Here is a 26954-nt window from a genome sequence, read left to right on the forward strand (position 1 = left end):
GAACATCAGGATTGGTTGTTTTTCATTAAATAGGCTGAATTTAAGGGAAAAGACACTAAATTTGTATACGCGTTGCCTAAAATGCAAATATTTCTTCTCATTTTTCAAATAATGCAACTTTAATTGCAATCAGCCTTTAAATATGCCTTCTGATAAGTTATTTTGAATAAAATGTTAATTTTTGAAGGATAGATATGCTTAAACTTTTGTTTTTGTTGAACAAGAATGCAATCATTTCTTCATTTTCATGGAAACTATTGACCACCATTGGATTTTTGTACTTTATATTGTTAAAGTATGGTTGATTTTTCATAAAATTAAAAGAATATCAGAGAAAATATACTTAAATGTTGTTTGCATTGTTCAAATTTACCAAAATTATTCTTCTTTTGATAAAAAATGATGCTATTTTATTTGGAATTAGTTATTTTAAAAGCCTTCATATAAGTCTTCTTTAAGAACTTAGATCTCATCAGAATTAAAATACTCAAAGTTTGGTTTTTGTTGAAAAAGAATGCAGTTATTGCTTTATTTAAATACTTATTATAAACTGCCATAAGATTTCAGTACTTTTTGAACATCAGGATTGGTTGTTTTTCATTAAATAGGCTGAATTTAAGGGAAAAGACACTAAATTTGTGTATGCGTTGCCTAAAATGCAAATATTTCTTCTCATTTTTCAAATAATGCAACTTTAATTGCAATCAGCCTTTAAATATGCCTGTTGATAAGTTATAGTTATTTTGAATAAAATGTTATTTTTTGAAGGATAGATATGCTTAAATTTTTGTTTTTGTTGAACAAGAATGCAATCATTTCTTCATTTTCATGGAAACTATTGACCACCATTGGATTTTTGTACTATATATTGTTTAGGGTTGGTTAATTTTTCATAAAATTTAAAGAATATCAGAGAAAATATACTAAAATATTGCTTGCATTGTTCAAATTTACCAAAACTATTCTTCTTTTGATAAAAAATGATGCTATTTTATTTGGAATTAGTTATTTTAAAAGCCTTCATATAAGTCTTCTTTAAGAACTTAGATCTCATCAGAATTAAAATACTCAAAGTTTGGTTTTTGTTGAAAAAGAATGCAGTTATTGCTTTATTTAAATACTTATTATAAACTGCCATAAGATTTCAGTACTTTTTGAACATCAGGATTGGTTGTTTTTCATTAAATAGGCTGAATTTAAGGGAAAAGACACTAAATTTGTGTATGCGTTGCCTAAAATGCAAATATTTCTTCTCATTTTTCAAATAATGCAACTTTAATTGCAATCAGAATTAAAATATGCCTGTTGATAAGTTATAGTTATTTTGAATAAAATGTTATTTTTTGAAGGATAGATATGCTTAAATTTTTGTTTTTGTTGAACAAGAATGCAATCATTTCTTCATTTTCATGGAAACTATTGACCACCATTGGATTTTTGTACTATATATTGTTTAGGGTTGGTTAATTTTTCATAAAATTTAAAGAATATCAGAGAAAATATACTAAAATATTGCTTGCATTGTTCAAATTTACCAAAACTATTCTTCTTTTGATAAAAAATTATGCTATTTTATTTGGAATTAGTTATTTCAAAAGCCTTCATATAAGTCTTATGTAAGAACTTAGATCTCATCAGAATTAAAATACTCAAAGTTTGGTTTTTGTTGAAAAAGAATGCAGTTATTGCTTTATTTTAATACACATTATAAACTGCCATAAGATTTCAGTACTTTTTGAACATCAGGATTGGTTGTTTTTCATTAAATAGGCTGAATTTAAGGGAAAAGACACTAAATTTTTGTACGTGTTGCCTAAAATGCAAATATTTCTTCTCATTTTTCAAATAATGCAACTTTAATTGCAATCAGCCTTTAAATATGCCTTTTGATAAGTTATTTTGAATAAAATGTTAATTTTTGAAGGATAGATATGCTTAAACTTTTGTTTTTGTTGAACAAGAATGCAATCATTTTTTCATTTTCATGGAAACTATTGACCACCATTGGATTTTTGTACTTTATATTGTTAAGGATTGGTTGATTTTTCATAAAATTAAAAGAATATCAGAGAAAATATACTTAAATGTTGTTTGCATTGTTCAAATTTACTAAAATTAGTCTTCTTTTGATAAAAAATGATGCTATTTTATTTGGAATTAGTTATTCTAAAAGCCTTCATATAAGTCTTCTTTAAGAATTTAGATCTCATCAGAATTAAAATACTCAAAGTTTGGTTTTTGCTGAAAAACAATGCAGTTATTGCTTTATTTTAATACACATTATAAACTGCCATAAGATTTAAATACTTTTTGCACATCAGGATTGGTTGTTTTTCATTAAATAGGCTGAATTTAAGGGAAAAGATACTAAATTTTTTTATGCGTTGCCTAAAATGCAAATATTTCTTCTAATTTTAAAAATAATGCAATTTTAATTGCAATCAGCCTTTAATATACCTTTTATTATTTTTTGTATAAAATGTTAATTTTGGAAGGATAGTTATGCTTAAACTTTTGTTTTTGTTGAACAAGAATGCAATCACTTCTTTATTTTCATGAAAAACTATTGACCACTATTGGATTTTTGCACTTTATTTTGTTTAGGATTGGTTGTTTTTTCATAAAATTAAAAGAATATCAGAGAAAATATACTAAAATGTTGTTTGCATTGTGTAAATTTTGAAAAAAAAATTATGCTTTATTATTTGGAATTAGTTATTTCAAAAGCCTTTATATAAGTCTCTTAAAGAATTTAGATATAATCAGAATTAAAATACTTAAGGTTTGGTTTTTGTTGAAAAAGAATTCAGTTATTGCTTTATTTTAATAAAAATTATAAAATACCATAAGATTTCAGTACTTTTTGCACATCAGGATTGGTTGTTTTCCATTGAATAGGCTGAATTTAAGGGAAAAGACACTAAATTTTTGTACGTGTTGCCTAAAATGCAAATATTTCTTCTCATTTTTCAAATAATGCAACTTTAATTGCAATCAGCCTTTAAATATGCCTTTTGATAAGTTATTTTGAATAAAATGTGAATTTTTGAAGGATAGATATGCTTAAACTTTTGTTTTTGTTGAACAAGAATGCAATCATTTTTTCATTTTCATGGAAACTATTGACCACCATTGGATTTTTGTACTTTATATTGTTAAGGATTGGTTGATTTTTCATAAAATTAAAAGAATATCAGAGAAAATATACTTAAATGTTGTTTGCATTGTTCAAATTTACTAAAATTAGTCTTCTTTTGATAAAAAATGATGCTATTTTATTTGGAATTAGTTATTCTAAAAGCCTTCATATAAGTCTTCTTTAAGAATTTAGATCTCATCAGAATTAAAATACTCAAAGTTTGGTTTTTGCTGAAAAACAATGCAGTTATTGCTTTATTTTAATACACATTATAAACTGCCATAAGATTTAAATACTTTTTGCACATCAGGATTGGTTGTTTTTCATAAAATAGGCTGAATTTAAGGGAAAAGATACTAAATTTTTTTATGCGTTGCCTAAAATGCAAATATTTCTTCTAATTTTAAAAATAATGCAATTTTAATTGCAATCAGCCTTTAATATACCTTTTATTATTTTTTGTATAAAATGTTAATTTTGGAAGGATAGTTATGCTTAAACTTTTGTTTTTGTTGAACAAGAATGCAATCACTTCTTTATTTTCATGAAAAACTATTGACCACTATTGGATTTTTGCACTTTATTTTGTTTAGGATTGGTTGTTTTTTCATAAAATTAAAAGAATATCAGAGAAAATATACTAAAATGTTGTTTGCATTGTGTAAATTTTGAAAAAAAAATTATGCTTTATTATTTGGAATTAGTTATTTCAAAAGCCTTTATATAAGTCTCTTAAAGAATTTAGATATAATCAGAATTAAAATACTTAAGGTTTGGTTTTTGTTGAAAAAGAATTCAGTTATTGCTTTATTTTAATAAAAATTATAAAATACCATAAGATTTCAGTACTTTTTGCACATCAGGATTGGTTGTTTTCCATTGAATAGGCTGAATCTTAGAGAAATGATACTAAATTGTTGTACGCATTGCCTGAAATGCAAATATTTCTTTTATAATTCAAATAATGCAACCTCAATTGCAATGAGTCGTGTAACATGCCTTTTCATACGTTATTTTGTATAAAATGTTAATTTTTGAAGGATAGATATGCATAAAGTGTTGTTTTTGTTGAACAAGAATACAATGATTTGTTTCATGTTAATGGAAATTATTAACTGCCATTGGATGTTTGTATTTTTTATTGTTTAGGTTTTTTTCCCATAAAATTAAAAGATTATCAGAGAAAATATACTTAAATGTTGTTTGCTTTGTTTAGATTTAGCAAAATTATTCTTCTTTTGATAAAAGATGAAGGTTTTTTATTTGTACGAATATTTTTTAAGGCTTCAATATAAGTCTTTCTTTAGAATTAAAATATAATCAGAATTTAAATACTTAAAATTTTGTTTCAGTGGAACAAGAATGCAGTTATTGTTAATACAAATCAGAAGCCAACATAAGATTTCAGTTTTTATTTGTACTTCAGGATTGTTTTTTTTTTTTCATAAAATATGCTCAATTGCAATCATTCTTTATAAATGTCTTTTGATAATTAATTTTGAATAAAATGAAAACAATTGAAGGATACATATGCATAAACTTTTGTTTTTTTTTAAATAAGAATGCAATTATTTCTTTATTTTAATCAAAATCATTGATCACCATTGTATTGTTGTACTTAATGAAGTTAATGATTATTTATTTTTAAATACGGTTAAAGAATATAAAAAAAAAATATAAAAAATGTTGTTCGCATTGTTTAAAATTACAAATATATCTTATTTTATTGAAGTAAATGCAGCAATTATACTTGTAATTTGTTATTTTAATGGTGTCAATTAAGATAATTTTTTGAAATGAGTTTTAAGATTATAAGGATACAAAACTTTAATAATTGAAAAATGTTACACCAAAATTTTCAGGAACGGCTCATTTCATTTATTTTCCATAGTATTTTCGGAAAATAATAAAATCGTGAAAGAAACACCGTTTTAGAACTGTCCGGGATTGAAATATATAGCCTAATTTAATTAAGTGTAAAACTGATTGGTTGTAATTCAAATGACCATTAGTTCTTAAACTTTATAGGATTAAACTTTTATCGACACTGATGTAATCAGAAGAAACTTCCTACTTTGTTCAAGTTTTACAACCTCCAAAAATTATAAATTGTGTTTGAATTTATCAATCTCCACAATTAATAACTGTTTATAACCATAAATCTTTAAATAAATGGCTTTTAATGTCAATGATGTGTTAGCTGAAATTCCCATTAGATACTTCTGAAGATATAACAGGTAGGCCGATAAAAAACTGGCTAGCATGTCATATCAACGACGATAAATTAGTAGTACCTCCCATAGGCTCAATGTTATGCAGTTCATTCTAGTTTTGAAATTCAGAGTGCTTGGACGTATTTTCTGTTACTTCTCGTTCGAAAGGTATTACTGATCTTCATGAAAACATTGACTTGATAATAACTTGTGTGAAATTATTTGGTGCGTCTTTGGAATACATATTCCTCTTGGTTTTATACAGGAAGGAAAAACAGATGAAATAAGACCTGTGGTAAGTAATGTTATGCTATTATTAAAACAATATGTAAATATAATTAAACGTCAGTTCAAAAACATTTTTTTTCTAAACCGTCAGCTTGCAAAAAGTTGTAAGCCATGTCTTTTTCTGTGTTTTCGTGCAAAAATAATTGTTAAGCCTATATCTCCAGCTTTGTTTTAGTTGTTGCCAAATTGCAAAGAAAAAAAGTAAAACATTTGTAAAGACTTAAAAGGTCAGCCTATCAAAAATTGAAAAAAAAACTTACACCAACCATGACGAAACTGTAGCTCCTCTCGTAGGCTAAATGTTAAACTTTTCATTATAGATTGAGAATTCAGATTGTTTGGACGCATTTCTGTTCCTTCTTTTTCGGAAGACAGTAGTGATTTTAATGTTATAACTCCTCATATTAAGTAAACATTTTTATTCGTATTTTGATTATATATTCCTCTTGGATTTATACAGAAAGGGAATACAGAAGAAGAAAGACCAGTGGTAAATAACGTTTTAATATATATAAAAAAATTACGGGTATCAACATTAAACACCAGTTCTAAAAGACCCTTGCATTGTCAATTGCCGAAATTTGCTTAAAATTGTAAGACTTGTCCTTTTCTGGCGTTTTTGTGCAAACATGATTGTTAAAAGTAAAGAATAAATTAAACCTTAATTGAAGAGCCACCATTTAGTCTACATCGCCAGTCTTTTGTTGTTGCTGTTAGTAACTTGCTATTATCAAAAGAAACAGGAAATAATAGTAAACGTCAGTTAAAAAAAAAAACTTATTTTAATTTCTGTAGATTTGCCTCAATTTGTATAGCATGTTTTTTTTTAAGTTTTGGGTAAAAAATATTGTTAAAAGTAAAGAATAAATCAACTCAATGTTGAAGAGCAATCATTTAACTTATATCCCCAGTTTCTGTATTGTTGCTATATTTAGAATAAAAAAAACCAGAATCGTATACTTCTGAAAAGAAATAAAGGTCAGCCGATAAAAATTGCAAAAAAACATACCAACTACGATAATATAGTAGTTCCTATTTTAGGCTCAATGTTAAAAATGTCATTCCAGTTTGAGAATTCATAATGCTTGGACGTATTTTCAATTACTTCTTTCATGAAAGGTTTTAGTGATCTTCATAATAACATTGACTTAGTACTAACTTGCGACATCTATGGATAATTTGCATTCCTATTTTGATTTAATATTTCTCTTTTATACAGAAGGGACATACCGAAGAAGAAAGACAAGTGGTGAGTAACTTTGACTTTTTTTTTAGATAAAAATAATATTAACATTAAACGTCATTTCCATTAATCTAGCTGAAAAAAAGAAAGACAATTTTTTTTTCGCGCAAAAATTATTGTAAAAAGTAAAGAATAAATAACACCCATCTAAAGAGCAACCATTTAGCTTGATTCCCAGTTTCTTTGTTATTTGTAAATTGCAAAGAAAAAATAAATATGCTTATGAAGACATAAGGGTCAGCCAATATAAACTTGAAAAAAACTTCATATCAACGACGATACCCTTGTAGTACATCCTATAAACTCAAGGTTAACCTTTTCATTCCAGTTTGAGAACTCAGAGTGTTTGGACGTATTTCCGTTACTTCTTATTCGAAAAGTATCAGTTAGTATCATGATGATATTGAATTAATGCTACCTTGTGACATTTAGTGACATTTATCCCCTCTTTTGAATAAATCTTTCTCTTGGATTTATACAGGAAGGAAATACAGTGGAAGAAAGACCAGTGGTAAGTAACATTTCATTATTAAAAAAAGAATGACAATTAACATTAAAAGAGAGGCGAAATATACCAGAGAGACAGTTAGATTAACAGATCGAAGAAAACAACAACTGACAATGTCATGACTATAAAGGAAAAGGTCAAACAGACAAATAATAGTACACAAGAAACAACATAGAAAACTAAAACCTAAGGATGTGCTCACATTGACCTAAACTCTGTTCTTTTATAAGTGTATTTCACACGTAAACTAAACACACTTACATTCACATTGATAATCTGTGTTTACATATAGTTCAAATCATCTTTTGTCTACATGCAGTCGATAGTGAATGTAGGCCTTGCGTGGGTTAAGGTATACAGAACATGACTTTTGACATGTTTATTTAAAGAAGAAAGGTTTTTTGAATAAGATTGATGACGTTTTTTGAATAAGATTGATGGTAGGTCGACCGTATGTCGGATCGTTATCGAGAAAGTTCAATGTAGTAGTTAGATGTTAGGTTAATAGTTGAGGTCAATTTTAACTCTAAATTTTAGTTTAACCTTGTGTTCTATTGAGGGATATGTCGGCTATCATGTAAGGTTAGGGTTAAGGTTTGGTTTAAGGTTAAAGTGAAGGTTAAGGTTAAAGTTAAGATTAATTTTACGTTTAACCTGAAGCTTTATTGAAGCATATGTTTGCTATTATTTAAGGTCAAGGTTAAGGTTAAGATTATTTTTAGTGTAACCTTAATGTTTATTTAAGCATATGTTTTCTTTTTCTTAAGGTTAAGGTTAAGGTTAAGGTTAAGGTTTAGGTTCAGTTTTTGTTTAACCATAAGCATTATTTAAATATACGTTGGCTATATCATAACAGATCTAGCCGTGAGGGAATACTCAAGGTTGTCTAAGGTGACGGTATGTCTGATCATTATCTAGATAGGTACATTGAGGAGTTGATAGTTAACGTCAATTTTTATTCAAATTTTTAGTTTAACTAAAGGTTTATTAAAGGATGTGTTGGCTTTTATTTAAAGTTAAAGTGACGGTTAAGGTTAGTGTTATGGTTAAGGTTAAGGTTAAATTCGCGTTTAACCTGAAGCTTTATTCAAGCATATGCTGGCTATTATTTAAGGTTAGGGTTAAGGTTAAGGTTGAGATTATTTTTTTAATGTAACCTTAAGATTTATTTAGGCATATGTTGGCTATTATTTTAAGTTACGGTTAAGGTTTAGGTTAATGTTAATTTTTCGTTTCACCTTAAGCATTATTTTAAGATACGTTGACTCTATCATAATAGTGGTAACCTTGGGGAATGCTCAAGGTTGTTTAAAGTGACGGTATGGCGGATCGTTATCGAGAAAGTTCAATGTAGTAGTTAGATGTTAGGTTAATAGTTGAGGTCAATTTTAACTCTAAATTTTAGTTTAACCTTGTGTTCTATTGAGGGATATGTCGGCTATCATGTAAGGTTAGGGTTAAGGTTTGGTTTAAGGTTAAAGTGAAGGTTAAGGTTAAAGTTAAGATTAATTTTACGTTTAACCTGAAGCTTTATTGAAGCATATGTTTGCTATTATTTAAGGTCAACGTTAAGGTTAAGATTATTTTTAGTGTAACCTTAATGTTTATTTAAGCATATGTTTTCTTTTTCTTAAGGTTAAGGTTAAGGTTAAGGTTAGGGTTTAGGTTCAGTTTTTGTTTAACCATAAGCATTATTTAAATATACGTTGGCTATATCATAACAGATCTAGCCGTGAGGGAATACTCAAGGTTGTCTAAGGTGACGGTATGTCTGATCATTATCTAGATAGGTACATTGAGGAGTTGATAGTTCACGTCAATTTTTATTCAAATTTTTAGTTTAACTAAAGGTTTATTAAAGGATGTGTTGGCTTTTATTTAAAGTTAAAGTGACGGTTAAGGTTAGTGTTATGGTTAAGGTTAAGGTTAAATTCGCGTTTAACCTGAAGCTTTATTCAAGCATATGCTGGCTATTATTTAAGGTTAGGGTTAAGGTTAAGGTTGAGATTATTTTTTTAATGTAACCTTAAGATTTATTTAGGCATATGTTGGCTATTATTTTAAGTTACGGTTAGGGTTTAGGTTAATGTAAATTTTTCGTTTCACCTTAAGCATTATTTTAAGATACGTTGACTCTATCATAATAGTGGTAACCTTGGGGAATGCTCAAGGTTGTCTAAAGTGACGGTATGACTGATCGTTATTGAGATAGGTACATGTAGAAGTTAGATGTTAGGTTTAAAGTTGAGGTCAATTTTAAGTCTAAAGTTTAACCATATTTTGTATTGTAGGATATGTTGGCTATTTCTTAAAATTACGGTTAATGTTTGGGTTAAGGGTACTGTTAAAGTTAAGTTAAGGTTAAGGTTAAGGTTTATTTTTCGTTTAACCTTAAGTTATATTCAAGCATATGATGGCTATCATTTAAAGTTGAGGTTAAGGTTAAGGTTATTTTTTCTGGTAACCTTAAGCTTTATTCAAGCATATGTTGGCTATTTTGTTAGGTTAAGGTTAAAATTAAGGTTGATCTTAAGGTTAAGGTAAAGATTAAGGTTAAAGTTAATTTTTCGTTTATCCTTAAGCATAATTTAAAGATACGTTGACTATATCATAACAGTGGGGAATACTCAAGGTTGTCTAAGATGAAGGTATGACTGATCGTTATCGAGATATGTACATGTAGGAGTTAAATATTAGGTTTATAGTTGATGTTAAGGTTAAGTCTAATTTTTAGTTTAACCTTATATTCCATTGCAGGATATATTGGCTATTATTTTAAGTAACGGTCAATTTACGGGTTAAGGTTAAGACTAAGTTTTATTTTTCGTTTTACCTTAAGCTTTATTTCAGCGTATGTTGGCTATTATTGAAGGATAAGGTTAAGGTTAAGGTTATTTTTTCGTGTCACTTTAATGTGTATTTAAGCATATGTTGGCTATTATTTAAGGTTAGGGTTAATGTTAGGGTAAAGGTTAAGGACAAATTTAAGGTTAAGATTATTTCTTCGTGTAACCTGAAGCTTTATTCAAGCAAATGCTGGCTATTTCTTTAGGTAACGGTTAAGGTAAAGGTCAAGGTTAAGGTTATGGTTAATTTGTCAGTCAAAAATACGTTAGCTATATCATAACAGTGGTAGCCGTGGGGAATAATCAAGGTTGTCTAAGATGAAGGTATGACTGATCGTTATCGAGATAGGTACATGTAGGAGTTAAATATTAGATTTATAGTTGAGGTTAAGGTTAAGTCTAATTTTTAGTTTAACCTTATATTCTATTGATGGATATATTGGCTATTATTTCATGTAACGGTCAATTTTAGGGTTAAGTTTAAGGTTAAGGTTTATTTTTCGTTTAACCTTAAGCTTTATTGCAGCGTAAGTTGGCTATTACTGAAGATTAAGGTTAAGGTTAAGGTTATTTTTTCGTGTCACTTTAATGTGTATTTAAAAATATGTTGGCTATTATTTAAGGTAAAGGTTATGGTAAGGGTTAAGGTTAAGGACAAGTTTAAGGGTAATGTTATTTCTTCGTGTAACCTTAAGCTTTATTCAAGCATATGTTGGCTATTTCTTTAGGTAACGGTTAAGGTTAAGGTCAAGGTTAAGGTTAAGGTTAATTTTACGTTCAAAAATACGTTGGCTATATCATAAAAGTGGTAGCCGTGGGGAATACTCAAGGTTGTCTAAGATGAAGTAATGACTGACCGTTATCGAGATAGGTACATATTGGAGGTAGATGTTAGGTTTAAAGTAAAAGGTCAATTTTGAATCAAATGTTTTGTTTTACCTTAATTTTCATTGAAGGATATGTTGGCTATTATTTAAAGTTACGGTTTATATTAGAGTTAAAATTACGGTTAAGGTTAAGGTTAACGTTAATTTTTCGTTTAACCTTAAGTTATATTCAAGAATATTTTTGGCTTTTATTTTCGTCTTTTTTCTACATGCAGTCGATAGTGAATGAAGGCCTTGCGTGGTAGTATACCTTTATTGATAATTTAATTCAAATGTTACGTCTATTCGAATTTTTAATAGTTTATCCTGACTTTTTTTTTTTTCTTTTTCATAAGGTATAAGTGATTTGTGTAATACATTGATTAAATAATTATCTGTGACATTGAAATGGTTTGGGTGTCTTTGCCATTTCGGATTGTAAACAACAGAGAATCTAAGGTCTAGATTTGAATCAAGTTAGCAAAATTTGATGATGGAACTAATATTGATTTGCACCTAAAAGAACAAATTAATAAGATTATAACTTATAAATTTTAATATTTTTTGCTTCATTTCTAATGTTTTTATTTTGGCATGTTAAGGGGATGTATACACTCTGAAATAGTGCATTTTGTGAAGGAATCTACACTTAATTTTGCTATTTTGCATTTTAGCCGGAAAAAACGCACGGTGGTCCTATCTTTTTCTTTTGATATTCTAAACGCATTTTCTATCTTTTCGTATTTTTTTTACAATTCTATTATTTAGTTTAACTTCTAATCACATAATGATGTTTTTTCCTGTATAATCCGTACAAAATGTGTCATTTTGTCACTTCCTGTAGATTGAGAGAATACACGGTGACCCATCTTTTTTATTATATTTTTGAAAATATATCAATATATACTACGCCAGGCAAAGTATGAACAAATTCTATCGTTCTTGCTTTAGACTCCCATACAGCCTTAAGTGACAATTTGTATTCGTCTTTTGATTTAGTTTTTCTGTTTGATATATACAGGAAGGAAATAAAAAAGAAGGAAGACAAGTGGTAAGTAACATTTAACTATAAAACAAAATACGAACATTTCAAACTTTTTTTCATTTCATTAAAGGAGATTATCCGGTAAGGTACGATTTTGGCCAAAAAGTTCAGCTACATCGGATGAAAGAGGTTGGACACATTTAAAACACTTAAGTACCTACGTTAGTCGATTATATTAGTTTTTGTGGAAGATTAGAACTGATTTTGTCATTCAAGACGCTCAAATAAGATAAAATAAAGAAAAAGTATCAAATATGCCATAATATGTCACTTTTCAGATGTGTTTTGTCAAAAATGACAGTAGCCGCATCCGTTTTCCTTCTTCACCTATATATATATATATGTTATGTATCATCATCAAATACAAATTACATTAAATTATTAAGAATGAGCACTAATGCGACAACTCATATTTTAGACTAAAACCGTTATGAAATTAACAAAGATGCTAAAATTCTGAAGATTTCAGTAATTGCATATATAGAATAACCATGCATTGTCTCAAAATATCAATGTTATTTGTGCAAGTTTTAGAAACAGGTAGAGAGCGAGGCACATTTGAATATACGGTCAATGCAATTAGCACAGATGCAGTATATATGACTTTATATAGGACTCTATCATGCTTGTACCCGATACATGTGTGTTTGCTTTGTCCAAAAAAGACAACACTTATAAAACAAAGGTATTCTACTTTCCAATACATAGCTAAAAGTATTTTGTAAAACTGCTGTATTTTGGGGCCAAACAAGTTCGTCTTTATTGACCTTGTCCTTTATTTACGAATTAGAAAGGATTTTTGTGCAAACATGATTGAATTTTGAAAAGCAATCATTTTACTATTATCCATAATTTCTGTGTTGTTGATAAATTGCAAAGACAAAGAAAGGTATAAACTTCTGAAAAGATTTGCCGATTTAAAATTGCAAAAAATCATATCAACAACGATAATATAGTAGTACCTCCCATAGGCTCAATGTTGAAATTTTCATTCCATTGTAGGAATTACAAGTGTTTGGACGAATTTTCGGTTTGCTTCTTTTTCAAAAGGTATTCATGAAAACATTAAAAAAATAATTACTTGTGACATTTAGTGACAATTTGTATTCGTCTTTTGATTAAATCGTTTTCTTGGATTTACACAGGAAGGGAAAATAGAAGAAGAGAGACCAGTGGTAAGTCACATTTAATTATTGGAAACAAATGTGTTAACAACATTATACGTCAGTTAAAAAACAATGTCATTCTCATTTCAGTAAATTTACTAAACAATTGTAAAGCATATTAGTAAAGAATAAATTTAACCAATTATGAAGAGCAACCATTGAACTTATATTTCCCCAGTATCTGTGTTGTTGCTTATTTGCAAAGAAAAAAAGTTATATACTTCTCAAAAGATAAAGGGTCAGCCGATAGAAAAATGCAATAAATCATATCAACGACGATAATATAGTAGTACCTCCCATAGGCTCAATGCTTAAATTGTCATTCCAGTGTAGACATTCAAAGTATTTGGACGTATTTTCTGTTTACTTTTTTTTCGAAAGGTATTGGTGATCTTTATTACAACATTGACTAAACAATTACCTTTATTCGTCTCACTTGGATTTTTACAGGAAGGAAACACAGAAGAAGAGAGTCCAGTGGTGAGTCACATTTAATTATTAGTAAAAAATATGTAAAAAACTTTATACAACAGTTAAACAAGATTTGTTCATTCTCATTTGAGTAAATTTACTAACAAAATTGTAAAGCATGTATATATCTACGTTTATTGCAAAAATGATTGTTAAAAGTGAAGAATAAAGTTAACAAATTTTAAAGACGATAATTTAACTTTTATTTCCCAGTGTTTGTGTTGTTGCTAAATTGCGAAGAAAAAGTTATATACTTCTGAAAAGACAATAGTCAAACTATCAAAAAAAATTGCAAAAAAAATCATATCAACGACAATAAAAGAGTAGCATTTCCCATATGCTGAATAATATACATTTCATTCCGGTTTTAGAATTTAGAGGGTTAAGACGTATTTTCCAAATTTAGTGGTAAGTAACGTTTTTGCTATTTGAGTACAATGGTTAATAAGAACAATTCATTTTCATTTCCATAACTTTATTGAAAGATGTAAGACAGGGTTTTTTTTGTGACGTTTTCGTGTAAAAACAATTGTAAAGTAAAAAAATAAAAAGACCTATTTGACGAGCAATCATTTAGCCTATATCTCCAGTTTCTGTGTTGGTGCTCACCATTCAAGTATTTTCACGAGGAGTTTGTGGTTGTCTCTTTGGTTTTTACCCCATATCACTTTATAAATATATCAACTACTACATAGAAAACAGATTCTTATTATAATATGAATATAAAAAGAAAACAGAATATCATGTAGCATCAAATTTCGGGTCGCAGACGGGGACTGTTTGGTCGTCGGTCTGCCTTGGTTCATGTGGCAACCTCACGGTGTAACCACACTTCGATTCAAGTGTCAACGACAGCATGGAGACCTGATGTTTTATTCTATATGGATACATAAACAAATCAAAAACCTTTAAAGCGTCGTAGATCGGAACTATTTGATAGATGCCTTTGTCCACGCGGCTAAGTAACGTTGTTTACGATAGCATAGTAACATTTAGCCTAATATGGCATGCACATGTAAACTTAGAGTCTGAAATTAAAAGGTATCAAACTGATGATACTAGTTGGTAATAGGTCTGTTTACTTCTTTTTCAAAAGTAATTGATGATCTTTATTACATCATCGACAAAATAATTACTTGTGACATTTAGTGACAATTTGTATTCGTCTTTTGATTAAATCGTTTTCTTGGATTTATACAGGAAGGGAAAATAGAAGAAGAGAGACCAGTGGTAAGTCACATTTAATTATTGGAAACAAATGTGTTAACAACATTATACGTCAGTTAAAAAACAATGTCATTCTCATTTCAGTAAATTTACTAAACAATTGTAAAGCATATTAGTAAAGAATAAATTTAACCAATTATGAAGAGCAACCATTGAACTTATATTTCCCCAGTATCTGTGTTGTTGCTTATTTGCAAAGAAAAAAAGTTATATACTTCTCAAAAGATAAAGGGTCAGCCGATAGAAAAATGCAATAAATCATATCAACGACGATAATATAGTAGTACCTCCCATAGGCTCAATGCTTAAATTGTCATTCCAGTGTAGACATTCAAAGTATTTGGACGTATTTTCTGTTTACTTTTTTTTCGAAAGGTATTGGTGATCTTTATTACAACATTGACTAAAAAATTACCTTTATTCGTCTCACTTGGATTTTTACAGGCAGGAAACACAGAAGAAGAGAGTCCAGTGGTGAGTCACATTTAATTATTAGTAAAAAATATGTAAAAAACTTTATACAACAGTTAAACAAGATTTGTTCATTCTCATTTGAGTAAATTTACTAACAAAATTGTAAAGCATGTATATATCTACATTTATTGCAAAAATGATTGTTAAAAGTGAAGAATAAAGTTAACAAATTTTAAAGACGATAATTTAACTTTTATTTCCCAGTGTTTGTGTTGTTGCTAAATTGCGAAGAAAAAGTTATATACTTCTGAAAAGACAATAGTCAAACTATCAAAAAAAATAGCAAAAAAATCATATCAACGACAATAAAAGAGTAGCATTTCCCATATGCTGAATAATATACATTTCATTCCGGTTTTAGAATTTAGAGGGTTAAGACGTATTTTCCAAATTTAGTGGTAAGTAACGTTTTTGCTATTTGAATACAATGGTTAATAAGAACAATTCATTTTCATTTCCATAACTTTATTGAAAGATGTAAGACAGGGTTTTTTTGTGACGTTTTCGTGCAAAAACAATTGTAAAGTAAAAAAATAAAAAGACCTATTTGACGAGCAATCATTTAGCCTATATCTCCAGTTTCTGTGTTGGTGCTCACCATTCAAGTATTTTCACGAGGAGTTTGTGGTTGTCTCTTTGGTTTTTACCCCATATCACTTTATTAATATATCAACTACTACATAGAAAACAGATTCTTATTATAATATGAATATAAAAAGAAAACAGAATATCATGTAGCATCAAATTTCGGGTCGCAGACGGGGACTGTTTGGTCGTCGGTCTGCCTTGGTTCATGTGGCAACCTCACGGTGTAACCACACTTCGATTCAAGTGTCAACGACAGCATGGAGACCTGATGTTTTATTCTATATGGATACATAAACAAATCAAAAACCTTTAAAGCGTCGTAGATCGGAACTATTTGATAGATGCCTTTGTCCACGCGGCTAAGTAACGTTGTTTACGATAGCATAGTAACATTTAGCCTAATATGGCATGCACATGTAAACTTAGAGTCTGAAATTAAAAGGTATCAAACTGATGATGCTAGTTGGTAATAGGTCTGTTTACTTCTTTTTCAAAAGTAATTGATGATCTTTATTACATCATCGACAAAATAATTACTTGTGATATTTAGTGACAATTTTTATTCGTCTTTTGATTAAATCGTTCTCTTGGATTTATACAGGAAGGAAACATAGAAGAAGAGAGACCAGTGGTAAGTCACATTTAATTATTGGAAACAAATGTGTTAATAACATAATACGTCAGTTAAAAAACAATGTCATTCTCATTTCAGCAAATTTACTAAAAAAGTATAAAGCATATTTTTATTTACGTTTTTTGCAAAACTTGATTGTTAAAAGTGAAGAATAAATTTAACCAAATTATGAAGAGCAACCATTGAACTTATATTTCCCCAGTATCTGTGTTGTTGCTTATTTGCAAAGAAAAAAAGTTATATACTTCTCAAAAGATAAAGGGTCAGCCGATAGAAAAATGCAAAAAATCATATCAACGACGATAATATAGAAGTACCTCCCATAGGCTCAATGCTTAAATTTTCATTCCAGTGTAGACATTCAAAGTATTTGATCGTATTTTCTGTTTACTTCTTTTTCGAAAGGTATTGGTGATCTTTATTACAACATTGACTAAAAAATTACCTTTATTCGTCTCACTTGGATTTTTACAGCAGGGAAACACAGAAGAAGAGAGTCCAGTGGTAAGTCACATTCAATTATTAGTAAAAAATATGTAAAAAACTTTATACAACAGTTAAACAAGATTTGTTCATTCTCATTTGAGTAAATTTACTAACAAAATTGTAAAGCATGTATATATCTACGTTTATTGCAAAAATGATTGTTAAAAGTGAAGAATAAAATTAACAAATTTTAAAGACGATAATTTAACTTTTATTTCCCAGTGTTTGTGTTGTTGCTAAATTGCAAAGAAAAAGTTATATACTTCTGAAAAGACAATAGTCAAACTATCAAAAAAAATTGCAAAAAAATCATATCAACGACAATAAAAGAGTAGCATTTCCCATATGCTGAATAATATACATTTCATTTCGGTTTTAGAATTTAAAGGGTTAAGACGTATTTTCCAAATTTAGTGGTAAGTAACGTTTTTGCTATTTGAGTACAATGGTTAATTAGAACAATTCATTTTCATTTCCATAACTTTATTGAAAGATGTAAGACAGGGTTTTTTTTGTGACGTTTTCGTGCAAAAACAATTGTAAAGTAAAAAAATAAAAAGACCTATTTGACGAGCAATCATTTAGCCTATATCTCCAGTTTCTGTGTTGGTGCTCACCATTCAAGTATTTTCACGAGGAGTTTGTGGTTGTCTCTTTGGTTTTTACCCCATATCACTTTATTAATATATCAACTACTACATAGAAAACAGATTCTTATTATAATATGAATATAAAAAGAAAACAGAATATCATGTAGCATCAAATTTCGGGTCGCAGACGGGGACTGTTTGGTCGTCGGTCTGCCTTGGTTCATGTGGCAACCTCACGGTGTAACCACACTTCGATTCAAGTGTCAACGACAGCATGGAGACCTGATGTTCTATTCTATATGGATACATAAACAAATCAAAAACCTTTAAAGCGTCGTAGATCGGAACTATTTGATAGATGCCTTTGTCCACGCGGCTAAGTAACGTTGTTTACGATAGCATAGTAACATTTAGCCTAATATGGCATGCACATGTAAACTTAGAGTCTGAAATTAAAAGGTATCAAACTGATGATACTAGTTGGAAATAGGTCTGTTTATTGATGATCTTTATTACATCATTAACTAAATAATTACTTGTGACATTAAGTGACAATTTTCATTCGTCTTTTGATTTACTCGTTCTCTTTGGTTTATATAGGAAGGAAATATAGAAGAAGGGAGACCAGTGGTAAGTCTACAATAAAAAAATATCAAACAGATGATACTAGTTGATTATTGGTCTGCCTTTGTCTATCTTTCTTTTCACTGCGAAAACAAACTTGTATGTATGTGCCTGTCCTAAGTCAGGAGCCTGTAATTCAGTGGTTGTCGTTTATGTGTTACATATTTGTTTTTCGTTCATTTTTTTTATATAAATAAGGCCGTTAGTTTTCTCGATTGAATTGTTTTACATTGTCATTACGGGGCCTTTTATAGCTGACTATGCGGTATGGGCTTTACTCATTGTTGAAGGCCCTGTAGTTACCTATAACTGATAATTTCGGTGGAGAGTTGTTTCATTGGTATTAATACCACATATACTTTTTTATATTGTATGTTTTATGCTTTCAATAGGCTGAACCCTATGAATTGTCTTAGAATAAAAAAAGAAATTAAGCTACTTGATACAATTCATATCTATAATTAAACAGAAGGGGAATTTTTCTGTTTGTGCTCTGTATCGACAGACCGATTGAAGAGGGCCGAACTATGCCAAAGAGAAATTCAAACTCATAGACCGAAAATAAACTGGCAACACCATGGCAAAAAACGAAAAAAAAAAAAACAACAAACAGACAAATAATAATAATACACACGACACAGCATGAATAATTAAAAACTATGAAACACGTAACCAACTAAAACTGGAGAGGGGGGGAGTGATAAGTAAGATAATTTGGAATTAAATGTTGAAAAAAATATGCAACTTTTGTTCCTTACTTTATTTATTCTAAATTTTTGCTTTATACCGCAAACAATCTAATTTGATATCTACTTTGAAAAGAACAGTAGCTTTTCGTCGATGATATGAGTTCTATCATTTTTTTTCCAGAATATGGATATCACAAATGACAGAAGCAGAGAAACTGAGGTATGTCAGTAATACTATACTGCCTTTTTAGTTTTACAAAACTGATAAGAAATATAACAAATACGGAATGCATTAATGGTACCACTTCTTCAAACACACTAAAAGTAACCAGATAGAACCGTGAGAGTTTGGCTAGAACTTAACTGTATATATATAATATGTTTGCACAAGTTGTTTCTGGTTCAAACGTTCTTATAATAGAACTATTTTTATGACAGCATCAAACATTAGTTAGTAAATTCCTGTAAGACAGATGATTAAGCTGATCTGTAAAAATTACATCCTTATGCCTTATATATCGTGTACTGTGTTACGAAGCTAGATAAAAAATTACGAGGAAAGGTAACACCCGGCCACCGAAAGTTTCATTAATGTAAATTTTAGGTAGTTTGTGCTGTATTTAGACCCTCCTACAACGAAATTTGTTTTATATGCTCACGTATAAAATCGGCGGTTTTTCATAGGTTTGAACGTAGTTTTTAATTGAGACTTGTATATATATATATTACAATGCGATTGACGAGTTTGTGCTTTACAGAGATAAGTTAAGGTGTTGTTGTTATGCCCATATTCGTGTTTGTGTTTGCTCCAACTTGTTTGTGTTTGGTCATGTTTTTGATGTTTGAAATTGTCAAATATCGTCACTTGTTGTATCTGTATATTTTACAATTGCCATTCAAAGATGAAACCACTTATTAGTGTGAATCATGTCTTCACATGTCTACTATGTGTATATTGTTCAGTTTTATTGAAATTGAATTAGTTAGAATGATTTTATTTTCAAACTATACAGTTGAAATTTATATTTTAGCACGTAGCAGAGAGTGACCCTGAAGATCTAGAGGAAGGTAAGCCTCAAACCATTTTTATCTCTTTCTCTTATTACAACTTTATGACCTTGACCTTGGTCATCAAATAATGTTCTTTGCCTTGACCTTTGAAATTATTTTATCGTGTGCAGTTGTCTTAAAAAGAAGAAGTGGATTGTTTTCTAATACAGTGTATGTCCTACAGAAAAAAAGAACACTTGCAATCTCGAAATTGTTCAATTAACGGAAGTAATTAGTACACATTAACGTTTGTTACTAGGTGCATTACAGCTGATCATAATGTTTTGATTTGATTTGTGGTGTTTTAACGCCACTTTGAAGCATCGCATTTTGGCTGTTTCCTGGCTGCCAGTTTTTATTAGCGGAGAAAGCCGGAGTGCTCGGGGAAAAACCATCTAACTTCGTTAGGTAAACTAGCAATCCTTGTTATTTAAGATAGGAGTCGAGTGCATTTACACGAGCGGGGCAAAAACTAGAATATCATAGATATAAGCAGATATCGTATGAGTGCCAATGAGACAAATCTCCATCCAAGTCACAATTTGTAAAAGTAAACCATTACAGTTTAACTCATGGTCTTCAACACGGAGCCTTGACTCACACCGTAGAGCAAGCTGACTCTACCAAATAAGATGACTAGTGTAAAACCATTCAAACATTAGCATATAGAAATCTCCCTCCTGACTCCACCAAAAAAGATGACTAGTGTAAAACTATTCAAACCTTAGCATATAGAAATCCCCTCCTGACCCCACCAAAAAGATGACTAGTGTAAAACCATTCAAACATTAGCATATAGAAATCCCCTCCTGATCCCACCAAAAAAGATTACTAGTGTAAAACCATTCAAACATTAGCATATAGAAATCCCCTCCTGACCCCACCAAAAAGATTACTAGTGTAGAACCATTCAAATATTAGCATATAGTAAATCACTATATTTGAAGATATAATTGTCTTGAGCAACTTGGTATCAACCGGTTCAATCTAAACTTTGAGTGAATGGTCTACATATGTTCCCTTTCAAAAAGATGTCTTGCAAAATTCTCCTTGATCGATGGTGGGTGCTGTTACTTTAAAAAAAAACACCCAAAAACTAGCAGAACCGCTTATTTTAAATCAAAATGGTTCCGACCCGTCCACGCATAAAAAAAATATTGAGCATCATCACAATCTCCAAAATAATAGATTATTTCAGGTAAGTCATACAGACTCACATGATCTTAGTTATTCCCACACTCAAACAAGGTTACAGGGTTGTATAGGTTTTACATTGTCTGTCCGCCTGTCTGTCACATTATCCGGACCAATTCCAATGTCTTATGTCCAGACTTCGAAAATATTTATAACTGACCATGATGTGTTGAAATCACTATAGGTAGGATGTTCCGGTATATTGAGTTCTTCTTCAGTTATGGCCCTTCGGACTAAGAAATGTGGACCCTTTTGAAGTAAACAGCTTGTCATCGCAACTCATCTGACACGGTTTGTTGGATACACATGCATGTGGGTATATTGTTAGATATATATATTCATATGTACATGTTGATGGAATGTTCCGGTTCATTGAGTTTCCATGAGTAATGGCCTTTTTAAACATTGCAATTTTGACACTATCCATGATGAAATATGCCATCGCTACTCCTCTGACTAGTCTTATTGGATACACATAAAAGTTTGTACATTGTTATATTCGCACGTTCTAATGTACATGTAGTTCTATACGTTTTACATTGTATGTCCGTCTGTCTGTCCCTTGTCCCACTAACCGTTATGTGTTAAAATCGCTATATTTAGGATGATCTGGTATATTATTACATGAGTTATAGCCCTTTGGATATCGAAATGTTGACCCTATGCTTGTCATAGCAACGTATCTGACATGGTTTGTTAAATATACATGTAAGTATGTATATTGCTAGATTCACATATTCAGGTGTGCATGAAGGTAGGACGTTCTTGTCAATTGAGTTTTCCATGGGGTATGGACCTCTGTACTTAAATTGTTTTACCCTATCGAGTATGTACTTCATCATTGTAACTCCTTAGTCTTTGTTTGTTATATACATGTGGAAGTTGATATATAATATTATATCATCAGATATAGATGTTCATGAACAATGTTACTCCAGGCCGTTGAAATTTGGCCATTTAGCATAATATAATGTCATCGTCCATTGAGAACAACTACTTGTTAAGTAGGTACTTGTAAGAACAGCGGGGTTATATCTAGTAATTTTTGCTTACAGTTCTAGTTATCATATAAGATCAAGGAAGCTCTTCTAGCCTATTGTAACACACTTTGCGTCTATTTATTTCTAGGTGTAACCCTTGAGGCTATTGATTGCCTAGTTAAGTATGAGATACAAAAATCAGAAAACAACATACACAAGGAGTTAACAGAATTCAGAAAACAGTATAGTAATAATGCAATCGGGGAACTAAGAGCCCACCTCGATGAAGTAAAGAAGGAGGTTAACAGGAATGCACAGGGATGTGACACTGGATTTAATGATTTAACAGCAACTGTCAACTCGATGGAAACAACCATTTCACAAATCGAAACAGAAAGCAAGGGCAGCAAAAGAAAGATACAGGAATTGGAAAAAAAAGTGACAGATATAGATCGTAAATTCAACGATATAACTGCTGGGATACCAAAAATAATTGAAGACATTATCACCAGCGGTACATTAGCTTTCATGCCAACCAACTCATTCGATATTGATGAGTCAGTGGACGAACCGATGACTATCATGTCCACCCCTGTTTCGATGTCAACAAACCTGATCACTGAACATGCTGAAGATACATCACAAAAGAGAGCAGTTGATGAGGGAGTGAAAAAAACAAAAAAAAAGTTATTGTTAAGATGGTCCTGGAAAAAGAGCAATCCAGCGGGCCTAGAGTTTCTAGAAAGTAGAATCGATCTACCTGACTTTTCAAGGGCCCAAGATTTTAAACTTAAGGTTTATAAGGAAGGGATTCAGAGAGGTCTATGGATTGAGGCAACCCATACATTTGTGAGAGTTTGCACTAAAATAGACAATCTTCACAAGCAAACCCTGAAGTGAATTACAGATCGTCTACTTATAAATTCCTTTCTTTTATTATTTGGTTGATAACAATAACGTTCTATTTGAATTGTAATATTTGTATTGTTCTGCCTTGCTTACGAGTTTATTGTCAATTTTGAAAAATTGTTATTGTGCAGTTAGAGAGTGGTGACTTTTCAAATATTATGATTAAATATTAAGGAATTCTCACTGTTTCTGTGTTTTAATGTTGTTTAATCTATAATAAAACTGTTGATCAGGAGATAACAATAAAACATTATTCATTTTAAAGTGTGCGTGATTCAATTTTTTCCATATTGTTGTTTGTTTGAAAATCGTGTTGAACTTCAGCAATCTTACATTTTATTATGTCAAAAATATTGTCCGAAATGTATTTCTCCATGTACTTTATATCAAAAATAACTAAAATATTGTTTCAACTGCATACTATTTCTTGAAGTGAATTGTTATATTTGTATTGTTCTGCCTTGCTTTCGAGTTTATTTTCATTTTTGAAATATTGTTATTGTGCAGTTAAAGAGTGGTGACTTTCCAATATTATGAGTAAATATTAAAGAATTATCACCGTGACTGTGTTTAAATGTTGTTTAATCTACAATCAAATTGATAATCAGAAATAATGCAATTTAGTTGGAAAAACAATCTATGACACAACTTAATTATAGAGATTGCTAACAATTATTTAAGTTCAAAAGACATCATCGATGAGGGAATGGTTGTTGACATGATTAATGACAGTTATTAATTAGTGCTTCCTTTGGTTGAGATAGTCGAGCTTTTCTCTTTTTGAGTATGCATCGGAGTTTGGTACTGTCAATACATGTACTAGGATGAGATTTATATTACGACTGACGTAATAAGACTCATCAGAAACTCTCAAATTAACATCATTGAAAAGTCAAATATAAAGTAGAAAGTTTAAGACACTGAGGACCTAACATTCTAAAAAATGTTTAATACGTTTAAGGTATACCGCTATTCGAAATTCATAAATCGAATGCGAAAAATTAATCAAATCCGAGTTACAAACTAAAACTAAGGGACCCACATCAAATATAAGAGGAGAACTACAACACAACAGAAACACAACACTAAAAAGTAACACACACAGATACGAACCACAATATAACAATGACAATTTTCCTGACTTGGTACAGGTTATTTAAAGAAAAAAAAAAGGTGGATTGAACCTGGTTTTGTGGCTAGCCGAACCTTCCGCTTTTATGGCAATGTTAAATAAAACATTAAAATGTCAACATTACATGACAGGTCAAACCAAAAAAACAAACCAAAACAAACAAACAAACAAACAGAAAAACAAAGAAACTCATAGCAATTTGTCCAAACTAATTGTAACCACATTCTTCAATATGAAATTTACTCCCCTTGAATAAGTTACAACTTAAAGAAATGTTCATTTAGGACATTATTTAGCCTATTGTTCATTATTTAAAAAAAAATGTGATGCAAGTTGATGAATTGTTGTGAGATATCGTATAATTCAGCTACTTATGGTCTAATCCTTTCTTATTACTTTAGATTATGAATTAAGCTAAAATTGACATTAGGGTGCAAATTTCAAGATTTAGAATACAAATAGGCCTCGGAGGCATAGAGCAAATTCATCTGCTAACTAAATGTATAAATTATTCGAGAAGAACACTAGCTTGATGAAAATTTTTCAAACAGTGCTTTGCGCTTAATGTCCTGATTAAATAAAACAAACAAGTGACATGTGTTCAGTTATTTTCCTTTAAGATTGTGATGTGATTCAGACAAATAACGAACACATATTTTCAGTCCTGACATTATTTCAACTTTGATATATTGTGGTACATTATTTGTTATATTTCAAACACTAACAATTGTTTAATTTCCTTTAAAAAAAAACAAAAAAACAAATTAATGACATTTGGAAATTTTATAAAATTACCTGTCATATCGTTTTCAAATATAGTTTGACCGTCAACATGTATAAGTAACAGCTCTGTAAAACTTTTAGTCAGTTAATATTTTTATGTAGAAAATCCCCCAAAAAACTTTAATCAGTTAAAATAAAAATGTCACAAGAAAATATGTGTTTGCCATTTGCAGTAATCAATGTCAGTCTTTAACAGTTAGTACCAGTTGTAGAAATAGAAGCAAACGTTGAACACCAAATGTATGTCTAGACGATGTGTTATCATTAAAAAGCCAAACTAGGCACATTAAATGCATTAAGTAATGCTACTGACTGTTGCTAACTACTTTGTGTGTACCTTTCATCTAACAATAATGTTATATGTCATGTTCTTTTCTTTAGTGAATGGAAGATGGAATCTAATTTGAATGGACTTTTAATTCAAACTGGACTTGAAAACGCCGATTCTGTATATGAACTGTGTTTAGGATCAAACTTTTCCCCTAGCGAAATATTAAAACGAGACTCAAATCTTACTCTACGTGATTGTCAAATTACAGCGTGTGCGCAACGACTTTGGTTGAATCAAAAATATGATTTAGATGGTATTGTCGCAACTTTTTCCTCTTTGAAAGACATCCTTGTTCCGTTTTCTTATTTGAATATACTACCGCGTGGAAGAAACAGTATGATGCCAGTATTCAATATATTACGAAAACACTTAAAACTGGAAGTATACAATAAAAAAGCTTTACAATACTTAAGATGGAGCCAAGGAATACAAATTGTAGGCGACCACGGTTTTCAGTTTTTGATTACTTTGTTACCAAAACCCGGACCAATGAGATTATTTAAGAATTACAGCCGCCAACAAATCGAAAACTTGCAATTTGAATTTTACGAATCTTTTAGGACATCATTAGCAAATAAATGCAAAGCTTTGCCAGAACAAGATATTACAAGAAATACATTCAAGAAAAACAAGATAATTGATATAAGAACCTGGCATGTCCTACCAGATGACAGGGAATTTGTCTTAAATCTCTTATGCCAAACGGAAAACTCTCTACCTCGTGACGAAAATTTTGAATTCATCATCATAGCCCACCGTTTTGGGGACAGAAATAGCAATGCTATGAAAATTACGGAATATGATACTGCAAACGCATCAACAACGATACATGCGGCCGTAACATTGTCATCCCCAATTTTGAACCAAAACCTGTTTTGGTCACGAAGCGGTATACAGGACATAATTGGTGATCGTGGATCTTTATATTCGTCACTAAGTTTCCGCTCCTGTTGTAATTTCCAGACAAATTTAGACGGCAGAAGTATTGACATTTCTAGAGATTTAAGACAGTTGTGCACATGCCCTGAGACATTGCGGTTTTTGCAAATGTATGCCGATTTGCCACATATGAGTTCATCTTCTATCCATCCCGTCTTCGGATGTATCGCTTCGTGTGGTGTATTACATGGTAATATTCAAAAAGCTCTTGAAAACAGAGCATCTGATTATTTAACGTCAATACAGGAAAATATACTAAAATTAGGAATATCAAACGCAAGGCTTGAAATAGTGTGTGAAACCAAACAAGAGAATGTGCTATGTGCTGAAAGCTATATATCAAAAAGTGCACTATCAGTCCTGTTAACAAAGTATCCAATCATTGTTCCAATTATTAATGACTTATACAAGGAAGACTTTAGCTTCACAAAATCTATTCGCATGGTAGGAACATATTTATTAGAATCTCTAAGGGATCTTTATGCCAAAAATTGTAAAATGGGTGGATTTTTAAACGTTTGGAAATGTTACCAGTACGA

At 30.2% G+C, this 26954-nt stretch overlaps 2 protein-coding genes across 2 annotated transcripts in view; both read left to right on the top strand.

The window, feature by feature from the left end:
- LOC127731792 (uncharacterized) overlaps positions 1-23409 on the top strand; it is a 117540-nt gene extending 94131 nt beyond the window's left edge. Inside the window, exons 10-16 of the mRNA XM_052240632.1 lie at positions 13765-13794; positions 14986-15015; positions 15457-15486; positions 16676-16705; positions 19279-19317; positions 20129-20165; positions 22470-23409. Of these exons, the coding sequence (XP_052096592.1) occupies positions 19282-19317; positions 20129-20165; positions 22470-23221 (825 nt within the window). The 5' untranslated portion in view covers positions 13765-13794; positions 14986-15015; positions 15457-15486; positions 16676-16705; positions 19279-19281 and the 3' untranslated portion in view covers positions 23222-23409. The remainder of the gene's footprint in view (positions 1-13764; positions 13795-14985; positions 15016-15456; positions 15487-16675; positions 16706-19278; positions 19318-20128; positions 20166-22469) is intronic.
- The window catches only part of LOC127731836 (uncharacterized), a gene marked incomplete at its 3' end in the record, with an annotated part of 32123 nt that extends 5393 nt beyond the window's left edge, over positions 1-26730 (top strand). Inside the window, exon 2 of the mRNA XM_052240677.1 lies at positions 25527-26730. Coding sequence (XP_052096637.1) covers positions 25537-26730 — 1194 coding nt within the window. The remainder of the gene's footprint in view (positions 1-25526) is intronic.
- Positions 26731-26954: the final 224 nt, after the last annotated feature.

Source organism: Mytilus californianus, unplaced genomic scaffold, assembly GCF_021869535.1.
Source record: "Mytilus californianus isolate M0D057914Y unplaced genomic scaffold, xbMytCali1.0.p SCAF_20, whole genome shotgun sequence".
NCBI lineage: Eukaryota > Metazoa > Mollusca > Bivalvia > Mytilida > Mytilidae > Mytilus > Mytilus californianus.